The sequence below is a fragment of the Cyprinus carpio genome, chromosome A13 (assembly GCF_018340385.1).
Source record: "Cyprinus carpio isolate SPL01 chromosome A13, ASM1834038v1, whole genome shotgun sequence".
NCBI classification, from domain to species: Eukaryota; Metazoa; Chordata; class Actinopteri; order Cypriniformes; family Cyprinidae; genus Cyprinus; species Cyprinus carpio.
In genome coordinates this window covers 28698829-28716328 of record NC_056584.1, presented here as the reverse complement: position 1 = coordinate 28716328, position 17500 = coordinate 28698829, and the positions used below count along the sequence as shown (strand labels likewise).

The 17500-nt window shown below is 41.7% G+C and overlaps 3 protein-coding genes across 3 annotated transcripts in view; 2 read left to right on the top strand and 1 right to left on the bottom strand.

The window, feature by feature from the left end:
* The window catches only part of LOC109105627 (kelch domain-containing protein 3-like), a 23572-nt gene extending 21457 nt beyond the window's left edge, over positions 1 to 2115 (bottom strand). The window contains exons 1-3 of the mRNA XM_042769587.1: positions 2092 to 2115; positions 540 to 760; positions 306 to 461 (exon numbers count right to left, since the gene is read on the bottom strand). Coding sequence (XP_042625521.1) covers positions 306 to 461; positions 540 to 693 — 310 coding nt within the window. The 5' untranslated portion in view covers positions 694 to 760; positions 2092 to 2115. The remainder of the gene's footprint in view (positions 1 to 305; positions 462 to 539; positions 761 to 2091) is intronic.
* A 2872-nt stretch (positions 2116 to 4987) lies between these two features.
* On the top strand, positions 4988 to 9186 carry LOC109101069 (protein yippee-like 5). The gene is made up of 3 exons (XM_042769586.1): positions 4988 to 5109; positions 7018 to 7173; positions 7249 to 9186. Exons 2-3 carry the CDS (start codon positions 7033 to 7035, stop codon positions 7471 to 7473), a joined length of 366 nt encoding a protein of 121 aa, XP_042625520.1. The 5' UTR covers positions 4988 to 5109; positions 7018 to 7032; the 3' UTR covers positions 7474 to 9186.
* Positions 9187 to 10540: 1354 nt separating this feature from the next.
* The window catches only part of slc30a10 (solute carrier family 30 member 10), a 7362-nt gene continuing 402 nt past the window's right edge, over positions 10541 to 17500 (top strand). The window contains exons 1-3 of the mRNA XM_042769585.1: positions 10541 to 11675; positions 15993 to 16043; positions 16119 to 16358. Of these exons, the coding sequence (XP_042625519.1) occupies positions 11186 to 11675; positions 15993 to 16043; positions 16119 to 16358 (781 nt within the window). The 5' untranslated portion in view covers positions 10541 to 11185. The remainder of the gene's footprint in view (positions 11676 to 15992; positions 16044 to 16118; positions 16359 to 17500) is intronic.

Sequence of the window (17500 nt, the reverse complement as noted above, 5' to 3'; positions counted from 1 at the left end):
GTACCAAATTCTGGATTCAATCGTTTAATTATCTTGTTTTCTTTCATTTAGCACAGGTTGTGTGTTTCTTGATCCGAGCTCAGATTTTGAGTGAAAAAAAGCATTATTTGTGCGTAATATTTGGCGATATTCACTCAACATCTGAGGCACATAAACTGGTTGTGTTTTTCTATATTCTTTCTGTATTTTTGGCATATAAAATGAGTAATGCGATATTTGGTATAGAAAAGAACAAGTGTAAAATATTTGTGAGGATCATTTGAGGAGTTGCTTCTGAAACATTCTGACTTAGGAGTGTTGTTTCACGTTACACGCGCCCTCGGTGTCGTTCCTCCCGCCCCAGATCAGCACCGTCTCGTCCACCAGCACCGCCGTGTGTCCGTAGCGCATGTAGGGCACTTCCCGAGCGTGTTCCCTTCCTCCGGTCCGCACCGGCGGCAGCTTCGTCCAGCGCAGAGACACTGAGAGATCCAGACACACACTGACTGATCAGCTCATCCTAACCATGACCTCTGACCCTGAGCTACAGGAACACTAACCGGTGTTGAAGACGTGCACGTCGATCTGTCTCAGGGTCTCGTAGTCTTCTCCGGAGCAGTATCCTCCGAAGGAGTACACCTTGTGTCCGACCGCCACCGCCGCGTGGTTGACCCTCCGCGGGCCGCCCTCCAGGTGCACCGTCCAGCGCAACATCCCACGCTCGGCCGCCGCTGACCGCCTCAGACCATCACGCCTGCGCAGACATGACCGCTCCGTCCAGCTGAGGAGGAAGAGGAGGAACACACTCACACAGCTGAACAACATTAGAGCTTTAGAAATAAATGAATATAAATATAATGCATGAATTCTCCTGCAGCTGCACTCATCCATCAGGTTCTGATCAGTCACTTTATCTGACGATTACGACGGTTGACTTTATATTGTCAATTGTATTATTTTTAATTAACATATTGTGAAGCCAAAAGGTGCGTTTGTAAAAAACTAACCCAGCATTAAGAGGTTTTTAACTCAAATGCGAGTCCATAATCCATAATAACACTTCCTCCAGTGAAAAAGTGCATCTGCTGTTCTCTCTCACATCAAAATCCAGACACATATTTGTTTAGAGCTGTGTTTAAACGCTGCTTGATCTGTGCAGATTTCTCTCCTGATTCACACCAGAACACTTTTTCACTGGAGGAAGTGTTATTATGGATTATAGACTCTATGTATTTGAGTTAAAAACATCTTAATGCTGGATGTGTTTCATCTTTTGTGTTCTCCAGATGTTAACTGATGGACTGGAGTGCTGTGGATTACTTGTGGATTATTGTGATGTTTTTATCAGCTGTTTGGACTCTCATTCTGACGGCACCCATTCACTGCAGAGCATCCATTGCTGAGACACTGATGCAGTGCTACATTTCTACAAACCTGATGAAGACACACACTCATCCTGATCTGGGATGGTCATATTTTCATCACCTCTAGGTCTGTATGAACAGGTCTGATGTTTAGTGTGTGAGGAACAGAAGAGCACGAGATCAGAAACACAGTGTGTGTCTCTGCAGAGTGTAAATATATAATTATATCTCTGGAGGCCCAGGCCAGAATATATTTAGAGAAACACAGCAGTCCAACATCAGCGTCTCACATGACACCAAACACCAGACCCAGGAGCCTCCTGAGAACATGACCTCTGACCTTTAAACGACAGAGACACGCGGTCAATCACCCCGGTTTAAACAATGAGATTTAATTTCGTGAGGGGTTAAGTGAGTTATTTCAGGATCTCAGCAGCTTTAATGTGCGGCAGCTCTTCATCAACACACATATATTACTGTTTTTAAAAACAAAATGTATTCATTTCCATAATTAAGAAATATCTCTTTGTTGGGGCATCAGAAATCATGTCTATTTTTCATCCTTAAGATCCATGACCGTAAATCAAAGTCATTTTCTCAGTGAAACTCTTTGATTTTAATGCTAAAATATTAAAACAGCGAATAAATCTCCAGTAAAGTGCTGTTAGCACGATTAGCACTAACTTACAAACACGACTTGTGCACACAAACAGCTCAAATCATCAGAACAACACACACACACACACACCCCGAGACCGCGCGCCACTTCAGCATGAGATCAGAAGATGACATTCAGATGAAAGATGATTATTAATGTGTCCGGTGTCGAGGATCGGTGTTAGCCAGTGCAGCTAACCGAGCTAAAGCAGCTGAAGACCCTCAGCAGCACAAACCAGCGACTAACACTCCGACATTACACACAGCTAACAGATCGACCTGAGAGAGACTGAATACAGCTTCAGAGACCAAAGAGATGAAGAATAAGCGCTGAAGATGTAGAGCAGAATCTCCACTTACCTTCAGAGATAATGACCACACTAATGAACCCGCGCTGCGCCCCCTGCCGGACACACACACACACACACACAGATACACACACACACACACACACACACACACACACACACACACACATGAGACACACACACACACACACACACACACACACACACACACACTATCACACTCACACACACACTATCACAAACACACACACACACACACTATCACATTAAACACACACACACACACTCTCACACACACACACACACACACACACACACACATACTCGCATGCACACACACACTCTTACACACACACTCACACACACACACTCACAAACACACACACACAGACACAAACACAAACACTCACAAACACACACACACACACACACACACAAACACACACACTATCACACACACACACACTATCACAAACACACACACACACTATCACACACACTATCACATACACACACACACTATCACACAGTAACACACACACACACACAAACACACACGCACACACACACTATCACACATGCACACACACACACAAACACACACACACTATCACTATCACTATCACACTCACACACACACACACACACACACACACACACACACAGATACACACACACACACAAACATACAAGTGCTTTGTGTGTTTGTTATGAAGTGTTTTGAGCGACTGGTTCTAGCACAGCTCAAGGACTGCCTCCCACCAAAACTGGACCCACACCACTTTGCCAAGAGCACAGAGGATGCAGTATGCACAGTGCTACACTCTGTACTCACACACCTGGACAATAACAACACATATGTACGGATGTTGTTTGTTGACTTCAGCTCAGCATTTAACACTTTATGTTCTATTATGGACTTTCTGACCAACAGGCCTCAGCTTGTTAGGTCAGGCCACACCTGCTCCACCACCATCACACTCAACACCGGCGTACCACAGGGCTGTGTGCTGAGTCCATTCCTCTACTCCCTCTACATTCCATCATTAAGTTTGCAGACGACACCACGGTTATTGGCCTCATCAGAGACAACGATGAGACTGCCTACAGGGAGGAGGTACAGCACCTGTCCACATGGTGCACTGACAACAACCTGCTCCTTAACACCAGCAAGACAAAGGAGCTCATTGTGGATTTCAGGAAGAAGAAAGGAAGCACGCACGACCCCATTCACATTAACGGTTGTTGGTTGTTGAACGTGTCTCCAGCTTCAAGTTCCTGGGAACCACCATCTCGGAGGACCTGTCCTGGACCACAAGCACCTCCAGCCTGGTCAAGAAGGCTCAGCCATAGTGATGAACTTCTACCGGTGTGTGATCGAGAGCATCCTGACCAGCTGCATCACAGTCTGGTATGGGAACTGCTCTGTTGCTGACCGCAAGGCACTGCAGAGGGTGGTGAAAACTGCCCAACGCATCACAGGGACACCAATTCCTGCTATTGAGGACATCCAGAGGAAACGCTGTCTAAGTGAAAGTCGTGACATTTGTCAAGTATGGTAACCCATACTCGAAATAGGTGCTCTGCATTTAACCCATCCAAGTGCACACACACAGCAGTGAGAAGTGAACACACCGTGAACACACACCCGGAGCAGTGGGCAGCTATATATCCAGCGCCCGGGGAGCAACTGGGGGTTCAGTGCCTTGCTCAAGGACACTTCAGCCATGAGTATTAAGAGTGGAAGATACTATATATATATAATGGAATAGACTGTTTAACCTCCTGCCCTCCAGGAGGCGCTTCAGGAGCGGTAAACTTGCTATTACTTGCACTACTGTCTGTTCATCCAGAACACTGAATAATCCATTTGCACACTGCAATATTTTCTATGCATTTTACTGTCCATTGCAATAGTGTAAATGATGTTCATAGTTTCATATTTAAAAATCTGTAAATTATGTCCATAATACTGCCTTATCTGTATATTTATTGTACATTTGTAACATATTGTAGACACTGTATATTCTGTACTTACTGCTTATTGCACTTCTGGTTAGATGCCAACTGCATTTCGTTGCCTTGTACCTTACATGTGCAGTGACAATAAAGTTGAATCTAATCTAATCTAATCTAATACACACACACACACAGAGAGAGAGAGAGAGAGAGAGAGAGAGAGAGAGAGAGAGAGAGAGAGAGACTAACACACACACATACTCACACTCATAATTCTCATTAAAAGGCACAACAACACGGGTAAATGAATGTGGCGAAAATAATAATAATAATAATACATAAATAAGTATACAAATAGCAGCATGAATAGTTTAAATCAAATGAATAACAAAAAACGAACTATTTTAATTATTGACATATCTACTAGTCTCTAGTCTAAAACGTTTTACATTGTTAAATTAATCAATAATTAAACACAGAACAGAGACTGAAGATCACAAGAAAGACAATGATTCACACACAGCAAAACATTACACAACACCAAAGAAAGAGAGAAAGATCAAACAGTCCACGTTTTAATACCTTTTATTATTAATTTAAGAAGAAAGAGAGTAATCATGTATGTGTGTGTGTATATAATGTTTTTTTTTCTATAGGAATGCTGTATCACGTTTTGTTATGAACGTCCAGACAGCTGTTGTCGTGACACGTGTACCAGCACGTACAGCGTCATCGCGCACGTCACCGCGCCGGATGTTGATATAAAGTCTGGAGGAAGAGCTGAAAGAAAACAACAACGCGAGCTGAACGCGAATAAACAAGCGCTCGATCTGAAGCGGCTGGTAAGAGTTGATCTCATACTAACCAGTTAACCAGCTGCTTTGCTCTGACTGCGCCTTTTTCTCGAACAGAGCGTCTGCAGCGTGTTTCTGCTGCTGCTGCTGCTGCTGTTGTTGTTGTTGTTGTTGTTGTGGTGATGCTGCGCGGCGGACAGATGAACACACAGCAGACGAGCTTCATTACAGCAGCTTTACTGATTCCTTCTTTCACATCGCAGCGTCAGACGCTTCTGTCCTCCTGATCTGATCTGATCTGATCTACTGCAGGATCTCTGAAACACTCTCCATTCGTCTCTTCGCAAATTAAGGCCTTAAACGCTCTGAAATCGGAGCAGAAACGCAAAGTCATGACGTTTAATGTTGCACGCGCTGCCAAAATGATGCTCTTCCTCGGTATTCCTGTCTGGTTTTCCAAATATCTAAACATCCTCTACTCAAGGAGCCATAGAATGGAGAACTGTATTTATCTTGGCACAGTTAAATAATAAGAGTTCTGCACCTGGAAAGACACCCTGAGCCTCAAACCATTGTTTCTTCCTACTTATGTAAGTCTGTGCATGCAAAAGAGCGCTGAAACACAGGCGAATCAGAACATAGCACCGACTGTGACGTTACAGTCGGGATCACTAATACTTACGCCCCCAACATCTGCATAAACCCGCCCATGTTCCCGCAGCCCAATCATCAGAAGCTCTGCAGGTGTTGTGAAGAAACAAGCAGAGATGGCAGATCATGGAAGTAAATGTAATGTTCCAGGCGGAGCAGGGGTGGGGTGTGTATTCAGAAAGGCACAGAAAACAAATAACACGAGCCACTAAAGGGACAGAGCTAGCTGCTTGCTGTTATATTACAGAACATAAGATTTCACTTCTCACACAAACAGAGTACGGAGAGATGTCTGAGGATGATGGCGAATGATTTACAGATCCTGAGTGACACTGACAAGCATCTGATCTCTCAGAAAGTGTGGTGAATACCGCCGCTGTAGTTTACACAGAGCACGTGCGATCAAAAATCTCCAAAGTGAATTATTAATAGCGGCTCCCTGATGCCCGCATTTTATATACAGTATAATTACCCAGCGATATAACTGCGAGAGACTGAAATATATATCTTCCCTGTGTTCCTCCTGCTGAGTGAGCTAATGAAATGAGCCAAACAGCCAATCAGAGCAGAGCTCAACATTATTATTCATGACCATTCCAAATAAGGTAATAACAGACCATTTCATTCTAGGGACAAATCCTGGGGTTGTAACTGGACACGTAGATCAGTTTCTGGAGATTTTTTGCCCTTACCTAAGCCACATACCTTCTATGTAGATATCAGAGAACAATTTAAAATGTAGTATCAATGCATTCTATGGCACCTTTAAATCAAGATACGTTTACTGGAGATGCACAGTGAAGATATGAAGTCCTGTCTTCTGAGAAACTGAACAATGAAGTGAGTTTAAGAACAAATGTCTGATAATGGGCTTGTTTTCACTTTGAATTAAATTTCTTTTTCTGAGTCCACTGGCAGATATTTGATCAGTTTCTCAGAAAACAGGATTTATTTTGCATCAGTGATCTTCTCCAGTGAATGTGTCTTGATTTAAGAATATTTAGACATTTGTACTGGAAAACAAGACAGATCCGGAAGAGGAAGAGCAGCACTGTTGTGGTGAGATCAGAAGGGACAGTAAAAGATATTTCAGTATATTTTCATTAAGTAAATAAAGATCTGTTGGATGTTAAATTTTAATGTGTTTCTAACATAAGAGGTGAACATTTAGAGACTGTATTGGGTTCCATTCCATTTCCTCCACTTGCTCTTATAGAGTTTAAACTGTGCTGCAGAAGCGCTACTGGTGTGTGTGTGTGTGACGCCGCGTCTCTCTCTCTCTCTATCTCTCTCTCTCTCTCTCAGGTGTGTGTGTTAATCATGGGCCGCATCTTCTTGGATCACATCGGCGGGACGCGCCTGTTCTCCTGCGCTAACTGTGACACCATCCTGACCAACCGCTCCGAGCTGATCTCCACACGCTTCACCGGCGCCACCGGACGCGCCTTCCTCTTCAACAAGGCACGTGCGCGACAGGCCGATCGCTAATGCAGCGCGAGCGCGGCGCTGATGCTAACGTCCTGTGATGTGTTTCAGGTGGTGAACCTGCAGTACAGCGAGGTGCAGGACCGCGTGATGCTGACCGGCAGACACATGGTGCGAGACGTCAGCTGCAAGAACTGCAACAGCAAGCTGGGCTGGATCTACGAGTTCGCCACCGAGGACAGCCAGCGCTACAAGGAGGGCCGCGTGATCCTGGAGCGAGCGCTGGTGCGCGAGAGCGAGGGCTTCGAGGAGCACGTCCCGTCAGACGCGTCCTGAGATCCAGCGCTCTCCGTCACTCTCAGATGTGTGTTCGGCCACACCGTGATTTTAACTCTCTAGATTTACCAATAAACAAGAGCTTCAGATGCACAATCTCTTCTGTAATTGGCTAAAACAAACGCGGCACGTTATGACCAGACCATCTGCTCTGCGCACGCAGGGATGTCACTTCAGACAATATGACAGAAGTGCATATGTTCATGTTTTCTTTTCCCATGTTTCACACACTTTCCCTCCGTAAGTATGGAGTTCAGTTTGTGCCAAAAGCCTCGACTGCTTTGTACAGTACATTTGTCTGTCTGCTGCTGTTTTGAGTCATTCATTTGTGTTTTAATTTCTGCTCTCAGATATCCAGATAAAAAAATGGATTTTGGAAAAAATGGAAGATCATTGTAGACTATAGATTCATTCACATTTATAGAACAGAAGAATAAATGCATCTGAAAGTTTTAGAAACTCTTTTTAGAAAAAAATATATATTGTTCTGTTTGTGTAGCTGGGTGTTTGGAGAATATTACAGAAAGCATAAAATGAGCTGAACCAATCACACCCATAATACAACAGTGATAACAGCTGGACAGATGCACTGAACAATCCAGTTGACACTTTTGGCACAAATGTAACTCCACATGAAGACTTCACATGCAAAAACCTGAGATTTTTTTTTCTTTTAAATGAGCATTTTTATTTGAGCATTTTTGAAACCAAGGCATTTAGCAACTGACTAATAACCTTTTCTTTGCTATTAAAGATAAATTACTGAACCTAAACATAGGAGCCTGATTGAAAAAAAAGAAGCTAATTTAAAAGAAAAAATCTCTTGGACTTGGAGGCATTTGCATCTGAAGGCTTCATATGTAAGATCTGTTGTGTTAGTGTTGTTAGAATAACATCTGCCACCTTCATCGGGAAACAAGAGGTAATGAATGTACCGAATGAAGAATCACTACTGAAATTATGTAGATTTCTCCACAAATTCTCTGTTTGTTTCCTGAAAAAGTTTTTAAATTTCCCAGCCTCTATTGTTAAACCTTCTTTATGATCCTTTAATAACTCATCCATTCATGGGGCGGTGGTTTCTCTACCCTACAGTCATGTGACCGAACAGGTTCAGGATTTCACACTCAGCAGATCTGAACATCTTTCTGGTTGAACAGGCTCTTAGCAGGAGTTTAGGATGAGCTGCTTTCACTCAATCTGTGATCTATAGTCAAATGCATGTGTAAAGTGTCACCTAATAAAACATGGAAGCTGCACTAGATGACAGACGCTGTAAACACAATCACACGATCCTGCTGTCGCGTTTCCAGTTTGTTGGAAACAACATTTTTTTGTTCCGTTGGAGAGGAATGTGGCAGTGATCTGAAGTGTGTTATTATTCACCGATTCTCGTGTTCATTTGTGATTCCTTCCAGACTTTGTGGATTTGTTGGGTCTCTAAATCTCCTCAGTTCTGCTGATTTTAAGCTCAGCATGTTGAACTTTATTGTACTGTTACTCTGAGCAAATTCCTCACATGCTTATGATTCTGTTCGGTGTTTGTTTGCTTCTGATGTCAGAGTACCAGAAAGAGTGTTTCTGCTCCTCTCTCCTTTGATTGAAGCCGCTTCTGTTAATTATTGTATTCCAAAGCTCAGTTGTGTATTCAGCATGAGGTTCATTGTGTTATATTTGATGTCTGACTTGAAGAATAAATCATTTCCCAAAGTGGAATGTCTCTTCCTTCCAAGTATTTCAAGAAATCAGTGACACTTTACAATAAGGTTCCATTTGTTAACATTAGTTGAACATTGAAAAACACTTTTAAAGCATTAGTTAATTTTAACGGTAATGTCTGTGCATCTACCTATACATGATTAAAATCAAAAGTTGTATCTATGAATATTATTTAATGGAGCTGAGCTGACATGAGCTAGCAATGAAGAGTTTTATCTAACATAAAGATGAATAAATTCTGTCACAAATGTATCGCTGGTTGTTGATGTTAGTTCATGCAGTGGGATGTTGATGTGTTAAAGTCAGTGTCAGTGTCTGTGCTCCAGCAGATGGGAGTAAAGCTCAGTGTAGATCAGTAACGAGGACGCTCTGGACTTCAGCCACACGTTCACACCGATCACCTGTGCTCTCTAACTACAGGTGACAGACCGGTTTCTTCTTACAGTCACGGTCATTCAAGCCCTGTGCACGTACGCTGAGGAAAACCTGCTTTCTGCTGCTCAGCACAACACACACACAGAGTCTGAACCACATCTGCAGACAAAACCACTGCTTTACATGCACTGCTCAGTTTTTGGTCTGTTTTGCTCCTGCATCATATCTCTTCTTTCAGAGTACTGGAAAGAAATCATCCCAAATACACACTGACGTAATTATTTTATTGCACTTTATCTATTTGCATCTGTAGATTTCAATCTTTACAGTTTTTTCTCATACAAACAGCAAACTTCACAGTTTTATTCCTCTCTACTGTATATTCTGAAGGTTAAATCATATTTCATTCACACTGATTTCTACAACATTTTATTCCTAAAAACAGGGTGAAAATGTGTTTGTTTTCTGTCTCTTGACAGTATTTTCTGATTTATGGATTTATAAAAAGAGAAATCAAAGACTTTTAAGCCTGGTTTCAGCTAATGTTCAGATCTGTGTTCTAGGAATGTGTGCAAATTAGTGCATATTTAATTAGACAATGCCTCATTTGCAAGTTGAAACAGAAGTCCTGTCATGCAATTAATTAATTTACTGGACCCTTAACTACACTATACTTATATTTAAGTTATTAATTTGATACAATGCATTTATTGCGCACGTACATATTTTTACATTGTACTTGTTATATTTGACAATACCATCTGTAATTAATTTCTGTACTTCTATAATTACACTGTTGACCTAACCATAGCACCAGAGCTGTCCTTCACCCGGAACCCGCCCGCAAGTGTTTCCAGATTCAACATCAACACAACAGGTTCATTTTACCCAACAATTCATTGCTTTATTAGCCTATTTAAAGACACCTAATATAAAGCGGGACCAAATCTGTTTATTATTTTACCTACAATTCTTAACGTAATGAATCAACTGGAGAATTACAGTGATGTCTGTTAGCTCTGTGTCTTCGGCTGTTTTTCGCCTGTGCTGTGTGTTGCTTTAAATACTGTGTGGAACCCCCTTGGGTTTTGATTTTCCGGAGAGCAGCATCACCAAACGAACGAAAAAGTGCTTGCACAGATTTCATTTGACAGTTGTTTGAGGACACGAGAAAAATAAAAGCTTGACAAGCAGAAGATGAATTAGTTCGTTAGATAAGAAAGGTTTATGATGCCAGATGAAATTCTCTTATCCAGCTCGGGTGTGCCAAAGGCTGTTTAATGTATGACTGCGTTTACAGTACGCATAAATGACCCCGCTGACCTGCATGGAACTAACTAACCCTCAAACGCAGTCTGTCAGCAGAAAAAAGCCAGCTGGATGAGTGTTCAAAGGTGACAATGACAAGAATCCGGCGAGGAGCCGCCTCAGACGCGCGCTGTTTCGGCTGTCAATAGCAGAATCGCAGGAGTCACTGGAGACCTGAAGCGAATCATCAGCGCGTGGAAAAGTGCCAACTCATTCTCCGCAACGTGAGCCCGACAGGTGATATCCAGTGAGACCTCCGCGCATCTCTCGCGCATCTTCGTCCTCCTCACCGAGCTGAACGCACGCGATCATGGGGCGCTACAGCGGCAAGACGTGCCGCCTGATCCTGATGCTGGTCATCACCGTCATCTTCTTCGTGGCGGAGATCGTGGCGGGGTACATGGGCAACTCCATCGCGCTGGTGTCGGACTCGTTCAACATGCTGTCGGACATCCTGTCGCTGTGCGTCGGGCTGACGGCGGCGCGGGTGTCGCGGCGCGCGGGCTCGGGGCGCTTCACGTACGGAATGGGCCGCGCGGAGGTGGTGGGCGCGCTGGCCAACGCCGTGTTCCTCGCCGCGCTCTGCTTCTCCGTGTCCATGGAGTCGCTGAAGAGGCTCGCCATGCCGCAGGCCATCGATGACCCGCCGCTGGTGCTGATCGTGGGCTCGCTGGGGCTCGCGGTGAACGTGCTCGGGCTGCTTATCTTCCAGGACTGCAGCTGCCTGCGCGCGAGGCGGCAGAAAGACGCGTCAGTGCCGCGCAAGGAGGATGAGGAGGACGCGGCGGAGGAAGAAACAGGTGCTGATCGTAACGCTTCATGTTTAGCAGCGTCAGAGCTGTTCAGATGCCTTTTAAAGAGCGCTTCATGTACAAAGCTTCTACTGTGTGCAAACATCTGATAAACCTCTTTGAAAGTTAGTTTTACATTCATTCGAAATCATAAACATCTTATTTTTCTAAATATCTATTTAAGAGCTGACAGCAGGGTTTCTGAGGGTCTTAAAAAGTCTTTGTTCACAAGTTAAAACAGGGCTGTCAAACTCCCTGCAGAGTGTTGTTCCAATCCTGCCCCAACACACAATGTAGTTTAAAAAAAAAAAAAAAAAACCTGAAGGACTTGATTGGTCAGATCAGGTGTGTTTAATTAGGGTTAAATCTAAGCCCTCCAGGAACTGAGTTTGACACCCTGAGTTAAAAGCTCTTAACTCAGTGCAGAAAGTCTTAAATTCATAAAGTCATGGCATTAAATGTTACGTGCACTGCAAAAAATGAATATCTTCCTCAGTATTTCTATCTTGTCCCCCATTGAACGGTCTCTCCCGTTATGTTAATCACGCTATGGGGAAAATCCTGTTTACTGTGATACTGAAGTCTGATCTGATCATGTTCGTGTAGCTCAGGGCCGGATGAAGACCAAACTGGGCCTGATGCTGCAGCGCAAAAAGGGCCTATTTTTTCTCGGCATTGGTGCATGTGCATTCGACACTCACCGTACATCAGACCGACCAAGAAGCGACGCCACCAGCCAGCCTTTACTGAACATGAAAAATAATAATGATGTATTATCGTAACAACTCGAGATTAACATCAAGCTATGTAACATCAACATTCAATAGTAATTGTCTGAAAAATGCACTTAATGCAGAAAAGGCTAAACCAAATCAACTAAAGCCGAGTTCAGACTGCACGATTTTCGAAGTAGTCGGGTCACTGTTCTTTTCACACTGCATGACTAACGCGATATCACGCGTGCAAGACTGGAGTTCTCACGTGAGACTGGGATTATTATTAAAAATGGTAGCCCGCAAGAAGCTTGCAATACGAAAAAAAATCTAATAATTTTTCTTCCATTTCTTGGGTCCAAATAGACCGAGAAGAAGCCTTTTTCTGAAACAAAGCCATGCTTGCTGATATTGTGGTCTATAACTCCTCTCCGCTGCTCTGTATCTTGCTCTCTCATTGGCTGACGTAGTTTTCAGTCAGAACACTTTTCACACAGCAGGATTTTGAATCGCGTTTCTCTCAGATCGCGTCTTTGCTCATTCACACTGTGCGATTGTCACTCACGTGAACGAGCACCGATTTGCCTGTGATTTCGGGCATTTGTCTGCGATTTCTCAAAACCTGTCGGCGAGCCAAAATCGGGGCTAAAATCGTGCAGTCTGAACTGGGCTTTAATCTAGGCATATTGTCACTCTTACTACTGAGCTAGTGCTGCTACTTATATTGCTGATTTTCGAGCCTGAGCAAGCACTAATTCTTCGATCGTGTCAGTGTGGTTTTGATCGTTTCTGGTTAGTGAGTGAATGCTGCGCAGCACCTGCCCCATTGAAGACCGCAGCTCTCCTTTGACTATTCCCAACTTTGAGAAGCTCCGCTCGCCGGAGGCACTGGACACCATCATGCCCAGATAGACATGCAACCCAATTTTGACGTTTGGAAATGTCTGAGAAAGATTCAACGATGACAAAAGCTTGTACATGCTAAGCTCTGCTGATTCTCTCACAGTCACCGGTTTCTGAGTGCGCTAAAATGCAGCAAAATGCATCAGCTAATTTTGACCAATTAATACAATCAGTTAAACGGTTTAAAAGTCATTTATTTATTTTCAGTAATTTATCAAAATATTTAAAAAGGTTTGCTGCATGCTTAAAATACGCTACGCGTATATAAAAAAAGTGTTTTTTTTGGGGAAAAAAATATCGTTTTTTTTTTTTTTGAGATAGTAGTAATGATGAAGACGAAATGTTTACAAACATTTATAATAAACACTGTAAACATAGCTAGGCTATTTTAAGTACCCTCACTCCACAACAAATCCTTTCAATGAACAGTATTTAGAAAAGAACAAGAATTAAAAATAAGAAGCTATAGCAATATAAACAACAAACCAAAATGAATTCACTTGATTTTTTTATGACTCTTTTTAGTCATAAAGATAATCTGAATTGTAAAAGGTTTGCCTTTATTTGTGTACATTCACAATAAAAACAAACCTTTGTGCTTTTGTAAAATAAGCCTAAAGAAAAATAGGATGCCGCTTTCTGCCGTCTGGGTTCATTTCGCGCAGCACAAAAATGAACTAAAACTCTGCATACTACAAATACAGTTTTTCGTTCATTTTCTTAATTTATGATTTAAAATAGTAAAAATATATTTCTTGTGTAGGCCTATTTATTTGTTATAATTATATAGCTTTATTGTGTCTTTCTGTTAGTATTTTTAATGGGTCACATACACTTATCCTTTCTAATTTAATTCAATTTTAATTTAAAATAATCTTTGTCGGTTAAAAGTTAATAATCGGTTAACGAGTGTCGGTTGTCGTTAGGAAAAATAACTGAAATGAAAATCCCTAGTTAAGTCAGTAACGTCACAATGCAAAGAATATAGAATAATAGTAACTGTATAATAAATAAGTAACGCTGTGTATAGGCGTTAGTAAGAATTATTTAGCAAAGGAAAACTGTTCAGCTTCTGGAAAGTTCTCGTCTGTTTTCATCTGGGCCTATTTCAGGAATGGGCCTAATGCTGCAGCATCAGTAGCACCCACCTTAATCCGGCCCCGGTGTAGCTGCACAAACCAAATCTAATTGATTTACAGGTGTAGCTGCACAAACCAAATCTAATTGATTTACAATGGGAGAAACCGTTCGAAAGGGAAACGCATCTTTAAATCAAGATAAATTAGCAAAAAAAGTCTTTGAAAATTGAACAAAATGAAAATGAGTTTATGATTAAAACAAGAACAAATAATATATCTGTCAATGGGAATGAAAACCTGTTTTCACTTTAAATTAAGTAAATTTTTCTGAGCCCATCCATAATTATTATTTTTTTGTTTCGTTTTAATCATAAACTCACATCACTTTGATCAGTTTTTAATAAAACAGACTCAGGCCTAATATCTTAGCTTCTCCAGTGAATGATTGTCTTGATTTGTGAATTTGTTTTTCTGGTTAGTATATTTTAATGGGTCACAGACACTTATCCTTTCTAATTTAATTCAATTCTAATTTAAAATAACCTTGTCGGATAACTGTTAATAATCGGTTAACAAGCGTCGGTTAGGAAAAATAACGGAAATGAACATGCCTGGTTATGTCAGTAATGTCACAGCGCAAAGAATATAGAATAATAGTAACTGTATAATAAGTAAGTAACGCTGTGTATAGGCGTTATTGAGGTTAATATAGCAAAGGAAAACTGTTCAGCTTCTGGAAAGTTCTCGTCTGTTTTCATCTGGGCCTATTTCAGGAATGGGCCTAATGCTGCAGCATCAGTAGCACCCACCTTAATCCAGCCCTGGTGTAGCTGCACAAACCAAATCTAATTGATTTACATCCAGCCCTGGTGTAGCTGCACAAACCAAATCTAAATGCAACAGGAGAAACCGTTCGAAAGGGAAACGCATCTTTAAATCAAGATAAATTTGCTAAATGAAAATATGAAGTCTTTGAAGTTGAACAAAATTAAATGAGTTTATGATTAAAACAAGAACAAATAATATATCTGTCAATGGGAATGAAAACCTGTTTTCACTTTAAATTAAGTAAATTTTTCTGAGCCCATCCATAATTATTATTTTTTTGTTTCGTTTTAATCATAAACTCACATCACTTTGATCAGTTTTTAATAAAACAGACTCAGGCCTAATATCTTAGCTTCTCCAGTGAATGTGTCTTGATTTGTGAATCTTTATATATAGGTTTTTGTTATGGAAGACTCAGGACTGATATATTAGGTTGTAGAAGTGAATTTTTTTTGATTTTTGTCAGTAAAAGTTATTTCAGTATATTTTTGTAAATTGGATTTTGTTTGTGATAATACTGACGACTGTGATCCATTGAAATCTGCTGCTTAAATTTAATTTGCATGTACCTGCAATGCGATGTACGTGTGCTAACTAGGACAGATCCGCATGCATTAATTACTAAAATACAGTATTGTCTGGATTCTGACTGTACTTTGGTCGATAATCTGAATAATCTGCCGTGTGCTGACTGTGCACGACACGTGCTGATGGTGTAGCTGTGATGTTTGACTCTCACAGAGCTGGGAGGTTTGTGTTTGTCATGGATCTGCACTCCACACTTGTCCGTTATCCATCCACAGGCCTGCAGGAGGAGAAGGCTGGGAGCGACGGGCCTCCTCTGAACATCAGGGGTGAGTGTGTGCTCTGTCTCAGCGCTCATCAGCAGTGAGTCTGCTGTCGGTGTGAGCGCGTCTGTCTCTCCGCAGGTGTGCTGCTGCACGTGTTGAATGACGCGCTGGGTTCGGTGGTGGTGGTGGTGGCCTCGGCTCTGTTCTACGTGTGGCCCCTGGCCCCTGAGAGCCCGTGTAACTGGCAGTGTTACGTGGACCCCAGTCTGACGCTGGTCATGGTGGTCATCATCATGTCCACAGCTGTTCCTCTGGTCAAAGAGACGGCGGGGATCCTGCTGCAGATGAGTCCCGTCGACCTGCCGCTCACCGCCATCTGTGAGTTCATGTGTTCCTCTAAACAGCAGTTCACATACTTCTGCACTATGCTTTGACGTTTTTAGTAAAGATAGTGTGATTATTCTAAGAAGATCAAGTGCACAAACTGATAAAAGAATTTTCTTTGACGTTTTTAGTATAGATAGTGTGACTATTCTAAAAAGTGCAGCTCTAGATGCTGAGAACACAAGATATAATAATAATCTTTTACACACGCAGGATAAATACAGTCAGGTTCTCCAGGTTAACATGAGGGATTTTTCACAGCTCTGTTTCTGGCCGTTCACAGAATGATATATTAGCATGCACACCAGCGTGTATTATTAATGTTGTAAGTGAGCTGCAGTTTTGTCATCTGTCCCTTTAAATGATTGCTCTCTTAACAGCAGGATGGATTCTGATTGGCTGGCGATGTTTTTATCGTTCATCAGCTGGAATAAATCATTCTGAATGTGATTCCAGCACAAGCATTCATCTGTCGTTACTGTTGTAAATCCTTTCAAATTTAGAATGGTTTTCAAAACTTTATCATAGTAGCTGTGTGTTGAAGTGACCTTTTCACTGAAAAAATGGTGTAGAAACAAAGAAACAAGTAACATGAATTTTGAAGTAGAAAGAATGAAATAGTATTGTAAAACTACAAGTAAAACTACTATTTGTAAACCTATTTTTAGTGTAATTTACAGCTGCAGTAAATCATGTATTTCTGCCAGATTTTAGTCAGTGTTACTAGTAAATTTCAAAAGTTAAATGACAAAGAAACAGCAAGTAACAAACTGAAGTAAATGTGAAATTTTGAAGTAGACAGTCTGAAACTGTATTTCTTGTAAAACATCGGGAGATAATTTTTTACACTGAAGGCTGAAGGAAATCCCTGCTCAAGTCATCTTTATTTATATAGCGCTCTAAACTAAACAGATTGTGTCAAAGCAACTGAACAACATTAATTAGGAGAACAGTGTGTCAATAATACAAAATGACAGTTAAAGCAGTTCATCACTGAATTCAGTGATGTCATCATCTCAGTTCAGTTTAAATAGTATCTGTGCAATCACTTGCAAACCTGTTAAACGGTCAGGTTTTTCTGTACAGATTTAATGTCCCTGTCTCGCTCCTGCTGATGCTGTGTGTCTGTCTCTGTC